Source organism: Miscanthus floridulus, chromosome 18, assembly GCF_019320115.1.
Source record: "Miscanthus floridulus cultivar M001 chromosome 18, ASM1932011v1, whole genome shotgun sequence".
Lineage (NCBI taxonomy): Eukaryota > Viridiplantae > Streptophyta > Magnoliopsida > Poales > Poaceae > Miscanthus > Miscanthus floridulus.
The window spans coordinates 40,109,389-40,121,242 of NC_089597.1; the positions used below are offsets into that span (position 1 = coordinate 40,109,389).

At 48.0% G+C, this 11,854-nt stretch overlaps 2 protein-coding genes across 2 annotated transcripts; one reads left to right on the forward strand and one right to left on the reverse strand.

Annotated features, from left to right (window-relative positions):
* Positions 1-741: 741 nt before the first annotated feature.
* LOC136522033 (UDP-glycosyltransferase 73E1-like) lies at positions 742-2,690 on the reverse strand. Its single transcript, XM_066515815.1, has one exon. It carries the CDS (start codon positions 2,446-2,448, stop codon positions 895-897), a length of 1,554 nt encoding a protein of 517 aa, XP_066371912.1. The 5' UTR covers positions 2,449-2,690; the 3' UTR covers positions 742-894.
* Positions 2,691-4,662: 1,972 nt separating this feature from the next.
* Positions 4,663-6,911, forward strand: LOC136522698 (UDP-glycosyltransferase 73C5-like). Its single transcript, XM_066516511.1, has 2 exons — positions 4,663-6,224; positions 6,769-6,911. The coding sequence occupies exons 1-2, from the start codon at positions 4,755-4,757 to the stop codon at positions 6,847-6,849; spliced, it is 1,551 nt and encodes a 516-aa protein (XP_066372608.1). The 5' UTR covers positions 4,663-4,754; the 3' UTR covers positions 6,850-6,911.
* Positions 6,912-11,854: the final 4,943 nt, after the last annotated feature.

Below are 11,854 nucleotides of genomic sequence, written 5' to 3' on the forward strand. Positions count from 1 at the left end.
TCGGGGTGATATTCGGTTGTTTTGGCCTCTTCTATCAACTGAATTTTTCCTATGCACTTACACCGTCTTCTAGCTATATTTACATTGTCTTATTATTATATTTACAATGATTTCTTCAGTGTAATTTATTGAACAGAGTGATGTAATTTGGAAATAACACATTATAATTTTTTTAAAAAAATATATATTTTTTTCTTGTGAATTCCAGATATCAGAGAAATATATATCAAATTGTTCACAAATATCATCAAATTATTCAAAAACTTATAAATTTACAAATTTCTCTATTGAGAAGCGTGCATGACGAACTGCATGCGACGTGTCCTGTATCGGATCACGCAGCAGCTAACTGCATGCGACGTGTCCTGGATTGGATCTTCTGCGTGCACGCAGACAGCTAGCAGGCATGGCGGCCGCTACTCCACTTTTGCCACGTACTACGCGCGCACAGATGATGGATGCATACACCTAACAATGGCAGGCGCATCGGACGGCCTGGGGTTGATACAAGCTCCTAAATTAACCGGTTGATAGATAGCAATACTGGAAAAAAAAATCATGTCCTAGGTCCATCTAAACCACTCTGGTCAGAACAATTTTTCTCCCACGTTTCGAGTCAAGTTGGTTAGGCCGTTAAACCTATGATCAGGCCGACTTGCGTAGACTGGCGGAATAGGTGAACGGCGCCGGTGTAGCCGCCGGCATTCAGTAAGCCGGATGTCAGCAGCACATATGGAGTCGGAACAGCGGGAAGACAGCAAGAGCGCAACCACCTCGACAACTTGCGGAGATTATATATTGTTGAACACAAGAAAACACCAGAACAGACGCGACAACGCAACCACCTCCGTAGTATATTGCTACAATTTGGGTTCTTAACGTTCACTGCATCAGTCACGCGGCGGCGCCACGTGCTGTGCCCGGCCCCGGCGCGAAACGATTGACGAGATCCTGCAGGTTGGCGTGCGACGACCCGCCCACCAGCGCGGCCGCCGCCGCCTTGGCTGCCAGCGCGCGCGCCCGCCGCCTCCTCTCCTCGGCCTCCTCGCCGTCGCCCATCACGCTGCGCACGGCCGCCTCCACCACGTCCCGCCCCACCAGGATCTCCTTCTTCACGGCCTGGAACGTCAGCGGCTCCTTCACCCCGACGCTGACGCCGGTGCCCAGCACCTCCACGACCATCTTCTCGTTCAGGAACTGGTCGGAGAAGTGCGGCCACGTCACCATCGGCAGCCCCGCGGCGATGGCCTCCAGCGTGGAGTTCCACCCGCAGTGCGTCACGAACGCGCCCACCGCGTCGTGGGACAGGATCAGCAGCTGCGGCGCCCACCCTCTGATGAGCAGGCAGCGCTCCGCCCCGACGCGCGCCTCTAGCTCGCGCAGGAACTCGCGCACCGTCTCGTCGTACTCGTCGGCCGTGTCCTTCACCGCCCAGACGAACGGGTGCCCCGACGCTTCCAGCCCGAGGCCCAGCTCCACGACCTGCTTCGGATCCGCCTGCGCGATGCTCCCGAAGGAGACGTACACGACGGACCTGGGCTCCTTGCCGTCGAGCCACCGGAGGCACTCGTCGGGGTCGACGGCGGAGGCCCTCAACCCTCTCGACGCCAGCGTTGACGCCAGTGTCGTGCGGCTGTGGTGGTACGTTGAGACCGGCCCAACGGTCCAGACCTTCATCTCCCGGGCCGCCGCGTAGCCGGCGACGTACTCCGGCTCCATCTCCTCGAAGGTGTTCATGATGACGCCGTCGGCCTCGGCCCGCGCGCGCTCGACGTAGTCCGCGAACTCCTCCCACCACGGGATTGGGATCCCCCGGAAGAAGCCCGGGGCCTGCGCCCTCGTCACCACGAACCTTCTCTCCAGCCCCGGCACCACGACCGGCTCGTTGGAGTCCTTGACGCCGTCGTACGCGTGGAACCTCTCGAGGTTGTGCTGGCACAGGAGGCCGAAGGCGCACATGCTGAAGAAGCTCAGCCGCGGGACGCCGAGGTTGGCGGCGAGCTCCGTGGTCCATGGGTGGACGAAGTCCGACACGATGCACGTCGGGTACGGCGCGTGAGCGCGGAGGTAGCTCTCGATCGGCGCGCGGAGGAGCGCCATGGCGCGGTAGTAGTTCCACATGTATCTATGTGGAACTCTGTCCCCGTCGTCTGCCCCTTCCGGCAGGCCGGACTCGGCGTAGTCGAGCGGGAACTCGACGAGCCGGACCGGCAGCCCGGTCCGCTGGGTGGACTCCACGGTCCGTCGCACCAGCACAGCCGTGGACGGCGGCGCCACGATGGTGCAGAGCGCGCCGTGGGTGGCGAGCAGAAGGGCGGTGTCGACGGCCGGGATGAGGTGACCCTGCTCTCTCAGCGGGACGAACACGAAGTGCGCCGCCTTTGTGCGGCCGCCGTCATCCTCCGCGTCTCCCCGAGCAAGGATAGACGCTGGCACTTGGCTCGTCATCCTGCTCGTCGTCTTCCCGAGTGAGCTGTGGTTTTCTTGCGTCTGCCCTCTGGTGTGCTGTAGACTTTAGGTGGATGTGCGTGCCATCTTAAAGGAGATATGCTTAGGATTCGGAGCGGCAAAAGTTGTTTGATGAAAGCCAGTGAGTGATTTTCAAACTTTGTCTGTTGGATTGGATTGAAAATCATCACTGCCTGCACCGTCAGCGTGAGCATGTGAGTTACAATCCTGTATTTTTTATGGTCCCGTGATGTATACTCCCTCCATAATTTTTTTAAAAAAACTGTACATACATCTCGTTTTACAAAAAAAGTTACCATTTTTAAGATTGGCCTAATAATATATATATAAATATACAGTACTAATAATATGAGTACTAATAATGTGTGTAATAAATATTAGCAAATTAATGGTGGAATATATTTTTATAATAAATATATATTAAGAGATACCAATGTTTATAAATATTTTCTATAAACCCAGTCCAACTAAAAAAATTGACTCCTCAAAAAACGAGATGCACTTATTTTAGAATGGACAGAACCAGAAATTACCAACATAGGGCTCATGGTACACGTAGGATTGTGCTTAAGTCGTTCTAGTATATTTTTTCTCTCTAGTGTAATATATTACAACAATCAATAGTTTTCGCCGTCTTTGGGGAAAAAATTCAGAAAGCTACCGAGTGACGATGACATGTGCCAGTGGGGGCACACAGTCTCGTAGTTGGTAGATGACGAAATTCTAGTACTATTTAGTAATATTATATATAAGCTTTTGGTGGCCTAAATGACTGACATTAGAGTATTTAACTATCTGGATGACCAAGTGCGAGTGCCGGCGTAACTGCGTGGTTGCTCCCTGATACAATTCAACATGATTTTGCTAGTGAAAGTCAATATATCTGGTACGATCTTTGATAGTTAAGATTGTTAATGTTATAAGGGCCTGCTCAGATGTTACGTAGATATATAATCTCCTTTTGTTCTGAAGAAACTTCAAAGAGTCAAATGATTTAAATTTATAAAAAAAATATTAACATTTATGGTACCAAATAGGTACCTAGGGATGAAAACAAGCTTTAGAACCATAAACAGACTTAATTTTGCAAGGTTATTTATATATTCACGTGCAAGGCTATTTGCATCCCTGTAAGCACCATTATATTAATTATGAAATATAGACCTATTTAGAGACATAATTGTTGATATTACTTTCAATAAATTTAGTCAAACTTGAAAAGTTGACTTGATTTAAATTTAAAATAGCATCCCTCGTCGACCTTCGTAACCGCGCCGTGACCTCTGTGCCATCCCACCATGTCCGGATCCTTCCTCGATGTCGCACCCGTGGCCGGATCCTTCCTCGCTGGCCCCATCCGCGTCGGGGTGCCGTAGACGAGGGAGGGATTGGTGGAGAAGATGAGAGCGTCGTTGTAGGAGTCGACGGGCGGGAGGTAGCGGCGATGGAGGCAATGATGGGTGGGGAGGTGCGGTGGAGGAGGCGACGACAAGTAGAGGCCTGGAGGGGCGGTGGCGAGGGGCACCGACAGAGGAAGGCACAGGCTGGGGAGGCGACGCCGCGGCAGCCAAAGAAGGGGATCACAGATTTTGAGCAAAAAAAGTGAGTTGAAAGGGATAAGCCTACATGCTACTTGGCTAATGGATTGTGAGACCATAGTCTATAACGACAATCTTTGTGGGGACATAATTTAAATCTCAGAATGACGATTATTCTGGGACAGAGGAAGTATCCTAATGGCACAAAAAAGAAGACTACAAAGTGTAATCTAGTTGGGTTTATCAATCGCGTTCAAAAAGTTGGGTTTATCAATCGAGATCCCTGGTGGAAAATCGATTGTAGGAGGTACTGTAGTAATTATAGGTCCTAGGCTCCTAGCCGAGGGAGACAGCTGCGAATTGAAGTTAGTCAGTATTTGCGCTAGGTTGACGTTGGATTTCGTTCGAAACCCAATCTTTGTGGTCCTTTGACTGGGCAACTCGTTTCTTACTGTTCAGGACCATGCAGAGATGGAGTACCAACAGAACATTGCAGTCTCGCAATTCACACAAGTGTCATACTGTCATCCTGGCGACCGCAAATTATGACGTCAGTCCTGACTGAGGACATAGATGCCGACCGGCCGGCCTTGGCCGGCTGGGTTAACGACGCAAACAAAGCTCTATGCGATCTTTTATAGATGTCACGCGCAGCAAACTAGAACACACACGAAAGCAGCCGATAAGAACACTAAGTCATCACTGCCCCAACCCCCGTCGGCGGCACGACGACCGCCAGAAATCAGGATGGGTAGCCAAGGACAAGCGGCAACCAACGGCCGGGGAGACGCAGACGACACCGGCGGAAGACGAACCCAGGCGGCGCACTTCGTGTTCGTCCCGCTGATGGCTCAGGGCCACCTGATCCCGGCCGTCGACACCGCGCTGCTGCTCTCCACGCACGGCACGGTCTGCACCATCGTCGGGACCCCGGCCACGTCTGCGCGGGTACGCCCGAGCATCGAGTCCGCCCGGCAGTCGGGCCTGCCGGTCCGGCTCGTCGAGTTCCAGCTCGACTACGCCGAGGCCGGCCTGCCCGAAGGCGCCGACAACATGGACAACGTCCCGGTAGAGTACGCGCAGAACTACTTCGAGGCCGTCGCGCTCCTCGGCGCGCCGATCGAGAGCTACCTCCGCGCGCACGCGCCGTACCCGACGTGTGTCGTGGCGGACTTCTGCCACCCGTGGACCACGGTGCTCGCGGCCAACCTCGGGGTCCCGCGCCTCAGCTTCTTCAGCATGTGCGCCTTCTGCCTGCTGTGCCAGCACAATGTCGAGCGGTTCAACGCGTACGACGGTGTCGCCGATGACAACGAGCCGGTCGTCGTGCCGGGCCTGGAGAAAAGGATCGTGGTGACGAGGGCGCAGGCCCCGGGCTTCTTCCGGGGGGTCCCAATCCCGTGGTGGGAGGAGTTCGCGGACTACGTCGAGCGCGCGCGGGCCGAGGCCGACGGCGTCATCATGAACACCTTCGAGGAGATGGAGCCGGAATACGTCGCCGGCTACGCGGCGGCCCGGGGGATGAGAGTCTGGACCGTCGGGCCGGTGTCGCTCTACCACCACCAGCGCGCCGCAACACTGGCGGCGAGAGGGAACACTACCGACATCGACGCCGACGAGTGCCTCCGGTGGCTGGACGGCAAGGAGCCCGACTCCGTCGTGTACGTCAGCTTCGGGAGCATCGCGCAGGCGGACGCAAAGCAGGCCGTGGAGCTCGGCCTCGGGCTGGAAGCGTCGGGGCACCCGTTCATCTGGGTGATCAGGAACGCCGGCGAGTACGACGGAGCCGTGCGCGCCTTCCTGGACGAGCTCGAGGCGCGCGTCGCGGGGCGCGGCCTGCTCATCAGGGGGTGGGCGCCGCAGGTGCTGATCCTATCCCATGCCGCGGTGGGCGGGTTCGTGACGCACTGCGGGTGGAACTCCACGATGGAGGCCATCACCGCGGGGCTGCCGGTGGTGACATGGCCTCACTTCACGGACCAGTTCCTGAACCAGAAGATGGCCGTGGAGGTGCTGGGCATCGGCGTCAGCGTCGGCATCACGGAGCCGCTGTTGTACCAGGTGGTGGAGAAGGAGATCGTGGTCGGCCGGAACGTGGTGGAGGAGGCCGTGAGGAGCGTGATGGGCGGCGGGGAGGAGGCAAAGGGGAGGAGGCGGCGGGCCCGCGCGCTGGCTGTCAAGGCCAGAGCGGCCATGAAGGAGGGGGAAATAAATTGTGTGAGCGCTGGGCGCACATCACCGTCTGTGCGCCCCTCCACTCGATGCTGGACACGTGGCAGAGGATGGGATCAAACGCTCTTGGAATTTTTAGGATCAGAGCCAGACCGCTATCGGTGAGTAGGGATGAAAACGGTACGGATATTTTCTGACCGTATTTAAAATCGAATTTGTTTAGAGAGGTTGAGATCTGTCCGTATTCGAGTCCGAATATCCCATATCTGATACCGTATCTGTATCCGAATACTCAAATTGTATATTTATGATGTCGATATCCAATCGTATCCTATCTGACATAGTTGACACTATCCGTATTCGAATCCAAATCCGGACAGAAATATGAAAACAAATGTAATATCGGTGATATCTGTCCATATCCGATCCATTTTCGTCCCTGGTGCTGAGACATGCGTGGAGATTTTTTACAACCAAGCCAAGCTGCTGGGCGTTTGATTGTTTTCTGTGCCACGTGTCCAGCACCGAGTGGATGGGCGCACAGGCGCTGGGGTGCGCCCATCGCTCACACAATTAATTTCCGAAGGAGGGTGGGTCGTCGCACCGCAACCTGCTGGATTTGGTTGGGCGCTTCGAGGGTGTCATGGCCGAGACCACCAAAGGCGCGTGAAGCAACAGAGCGTGGTGAAGGTGTACTGGGGAGAAGGCGCTATCAGCTACGTTTAATTGTTTTCTATTTATTACTATAGTCTATAGGTGAGTGTCAACACGTTACTATAGAAGAACATTTATATATGTGTGGGTGGTACATTTTTTTATTTGTCTAGGTGACATTTGTTTTGGGTCCTCCTGTCAACCGAATTATTTTTATGGATTCCTGGTATCAGAGAAATATATGTTAAATTATTCACAAATATTATCAAATTGATCACAAATTATTCACAATTTTTAGAAAAATACAAAATATTCACAACTTGTGGTGGGACCCACCCCCACCTTATCCCTTCCCTTCCCTTCCCTTCCCTTCCCCAACCTGGGCAGCGGCGGCGGGTACCAAGGCTATGGCGACTACCACAACCAGGGTGGCAACGGCGGTGGGTACTAGCAGCAGGGAGGCTACCGCCGCCGCCCAGGCAATGACACTACTACTGGCCGCGGGGACGCAACTACTTTGGCAACATACGCTCCCCTGCCCCCAAGCCCATCGTCGTCGAGGACATGAACTTGTTCCCGCTGCTACCCGCGCGGCTTCCTCGGTAGCCATGGCCGACGAGGGAGATGGTCTGGCCGCAGATCCAGCGGCCACAAATTCGGTTGATGGAGGTGACGAAATCAACCGGTTGACATATAGCAATACTTTTTTTTATAAGTCGAGTGGGTGGTACATTCAACTGAAACTGTCATCATATATTGATACCTATCATGATTTTTAGAAATGTTTGTACATGGCTTGATAGCAAATAAGTTCAAAAGTTATAGGCAAGGACGATTATTGGAATATCACTTATAGATATGCAAAAAATTATAGACTTTCCTTTTCAAGCCTATTTGGTTGACATTGACCTAGCTAGTAAACTATGCGCACTACGGTTGAGCGCATGCGAGTCATTTTAGTGTGTAAATGAGAGCTAGCAACCCATACAAAGACACCACCACATGCATTGCGACTTCTGGGTTAACCTCTTCACGATTACAACTTAATTAACTCATAACACATTACCTTAACAATGGTCTGTTACAAGAGCATGTTGAACAAAATGCATCCCACAAACAACCATGTATTAAACACTTAAACGAAATGAGAGAAATGAGAAAAAAATTCTGGTAAAGTCTGAATATAATGAGCCATGTAAGAGAACCTACCACCAATCTTTTTTCCGTAAACATGCCATATCATGTGTTTCATTAAGGCCTTGTTTGGATGCGCATGTATTCATCTCAATCCACATGTGTTGAAGTGGATTGGAATGGAATTGAACTAAGTTCCATTCCTATCCACTCCAACACATGTGGATTGAAGTGGATACACATGCATCCAAACAAGGCCTAAGAGAAAAACCTACCACTAATCTGAGAGAAAACCCTTCAAGTGATGTTTTCTTCCTTTTTCCGGTCAAGTTATTTATGCGGATATCTAGAATTTAACAATCTTAGTTGCAAGTCAGTTCAGAACAAGCGACACCATTCATGATTCAATATCTTTGACCTTGCAATTGCCAAGTGTTGTATTTCTTAAATCAATAGTAATAGGCAGCCAGCCAGGCAAACAATCATCAGCACAAAAAAAGAAGTCAATGATAGTGTACCTAGCTGTTACTATTGGCTTTGGAGACACAAATCGCTTGGCGAATTTGTGTTGGCATCCCCTTTCGACAACCATTTTAGATCAGCCCTCTATAGCTAGTAAATTTATTGGCAATGACTTATATACGGTCTTCTGATTTAAGGGCCAATGAACGGCTGCCCGCGTGCAACTCCGCCCGCGCGCATGACTATCCACTCCCCACGCACACACCCACCTCTCTCTCTCTCTCATCTCTGGCAACTTCCTCCCCAACTCTGGCGAGCGGATCCGGCAGCGGCATGGACTCTTCTATCCCCCTCTCTCTCTTTCCCCGGCGACCTCCTCCCCAACTCCGACGAGCCCTAGAATAAAATGGGCATGTATTTATTTCCTGTACTGTTTCTTATCTTATTCATCTCAAAATGCACTTCTGAAAAATCAGCAAATCCAGAAAAGTTTAATTTCAATTCCTTGGTTCTGATGCAAATACATCTGTGTTTGTCTTACAATCTCGAGCCATAAGTAACATGTATTGCTGACCTTGCTACATGACTCTATTTAATTTTAGAAAAGGCAAGCCAAGTTGTTTAATGATTAGTATCTTGAGTCAAATGAATTAAAAAGACAAGCCAAGTTGTCTAATGTTTAGTATCTTGAGGCATTTATATTCAGATAGCCTTACTTTCAATTTAATCATTAATAGTTCAGTAAAAAAAGTTTCAGAAATAACGTATTGATTTTTCACCATGACTTCTTTCTGATTTTTCAAAAGATCTGAACTACTAAATAAATTTTGTAGTATACTGTATCTAAATGTCTATTGTCTATCATTGTTCCTGGTTCTTTTTTACTGGCGCTCTTTGGTATCTTCATTTTAGAACTATAAAGATAAATTTTGTCTTTTACTATTTGCTGGACCTGACAGATTCTTGTTTTACTGGGTACAATGCTTTTTACTGAAACAAAACTCTTGATTATTTAAAAAAAAACTCTACTGTAACTAATATGTTCTTTTTACTTCTGTATTCTGCCTGTTCGTTAAACTTAAGTCCTTTTGCTACTAGATACATTAGAATATTTTATTGGCCTTGCTAAAAGATGTTTGTTTCTGCAGTTCATACTTTGATAGTCATTTGTTTTTATGATACCGATTGGTGTAGCTGCACAAAGAATATATTTGTTCCAGCAATATATAGTCATCTTGTATTCTTGTTTATTCTGTTAGATGGGCTTGCCTGACCAAAGAATATAATATTTGATAATACAGCTATATATCTACTATATAAATTGTCCAATTCTTTCGCGTGGTGTCCCTGAATAATTACAAATCAATATTTTTATCAGTCGACGGTGTCCATGAAAAGTATTAGTTGCATTAGGCTTCTTTTCCTGTCGAAATACTTGCCCCTGTGTCGACCCAATCGAAGGCTTTGATGATCTCGCTGATTATTAGGAGCGCCATTGTATTGGGCATTATTGTGGTATACTGGTATAGTAGTAGACAATTAACAAAAAGCTACCACTTTAGAATTATTTTAGGCATAGATGCACAGGGAGATATGAGGCGCATCTGTGGTACAATAGTTGCAGAAGGGAAGAACAAACTTGCAAGGGTCGTCAAGGTTGTTATTTTAAATATGTATATTTTTTTATAAATTTAATCTTTCCACAATGTTGTTATCTATTTACTGACATTACTTTGCTTTTATCATTTTTTGGATTCGTTGTGATGATTTGCTGGATTGAAATCAATTCTTAAATCTACAGTCTATTTAGATACGCAATTTCACTTGATTTGGATCCAACTACTTAATTTAGTTTGTTTCTTTTTTCCCTATATAAACATCCTTTTTTATCTCTACTTGGGCACCTTGAGGAAGTAGTAGAAATTCTTATGAAATAAATGGCTGAGGGGGCAACAACAATTTACCACATATGTGTCAATGTTAGTTTCATGATTTAGTTTTTAAAAGAAGTGCAGGTTCATCATCAAGGCACAGTTGCTTTAAGTTTTTCGGTTATTTAGTTCATGGATGGTTATAGAATGTCCTTATTTTGTCTTCTTACTACAGGGTGTTACTCAGTGTGTGGGCTATATATATTTGTATCACATCTGTGTGAAATCGATGAATAATGAAAATAGTCTCATTTGCTGTTGAAATAAAATTAGTGGAACTTTTCAGTCTCCTATTTCATATTAAATTGGTGCATTGTACAACTCGTGGAAGATGTAATACTGCTAGGACGGCTATGGATCACGGCGTTGGTGGTGCCGGAAATGGATGTGGACGAGCTGCACCTCCTACTCCGGCACTGGAGGGAATCAGCCGAGGTATGGAGATGGGTTTGGTGGTCAATCACTGTTGCGTGAGTTGTTCTCTGTGAATTCTGGATTGTAACAAATTTTGGTCTGCTTCTGTTTATTTGCATATGAGGGGGGCAACCGTCCTGGCTGCCAAGCATGCGGAAGCAATGGCTCGGGAAGCCACTGTTGTATGGAATCGGCACCCTGTTGGTCACAGCCGGCACTGGCCGACACCCCCGGCCGGCCAACAATGTATAAGTCTTGGGTAGATGTTTTCATGTATATGATATAGCTTTCTGTTCTGCTCAGTTAACTCTTGTGGTCTATGAAAATGATAACTTCACGTAGTTTTGGATGTGGGTTGCGGCACTGGTGTTCTTTCGATATTTTGTGCTTTTGCTGGTGCCACTCGTGTAAGTTTTTAGTTATTAGTTGCACACTTTGTATTTCTGATGATCTTATCAATGTAGAAAAACTGATGATTTTTTAATCCCGCACTCTTTAGATGCTACTATATTCCTCGTATATGTGGAGGCGTAGATCATTCACCATTACAGTCCTGCACTGCATCTTTATCATCAAGTAAGTAGATAAGTTCCACGTTTTAGACTTTAGATTGTGAACTTTCACTTTCTGCTACAGTGACTTTCTTTAGATAATCATTTTGTGCTTGTCTTTAGTTATCTTATTTTATTGTTTGTTCAGTTCAAGCTTGCATAGAGTTCGAATTAATTTATTTAGCTGTAGCCTTCGTCAGATTAGTTAACAATATTGTGGTTAGTAGAAGTTTGTGCAGGTTGAGACCTTATAAACAGTCACTGAGTTTCTATATCTGCGGCTTGATTAGAAAAATATAGGTGCGAAGCGATATTCAACAAGCCATAAAAGATCTTGCCTACTTGTACACAGTTTATCAAAAGTTTTTTTGTGTGTTTATAGGCCTATGCAATCGTCTGCTTGTTGATGAAGCCAGACGTTGCCGAGTTAAAAAATTCGCTAAGGACACCGTGTCGCGTCTCATAGATTTAGAGAACTAAATAACATTGAAATTATTTACACGCTTGTGACATGCACTTTGAATAGATG

Bases quoted from the DNA above. Each gene is read 5' to 3' on its own strand.
- LOC136522033 (XM_066515815.1), bottom strand. From the start codon at position 2,448: ATGACGAGCCAAGTGCCAGCGTCTATCCTTGCTCGGGGAGACGCGGAG.
- LOC136522698 (XM_066516511.1), top strand. From the start codon at position 4,755: ATGGGTAGCCAAGGACAAGCGGCAACCAACGGCCGGGGAGACGCAGAC. The intron at 6,225-6,768 runs GTGAGCGCTGGG...TTTCCGAAGGAG, and splicing joins AGGAGGGGGAAATAAATTGT to GGTGGGTCGTCGCACCGCAA.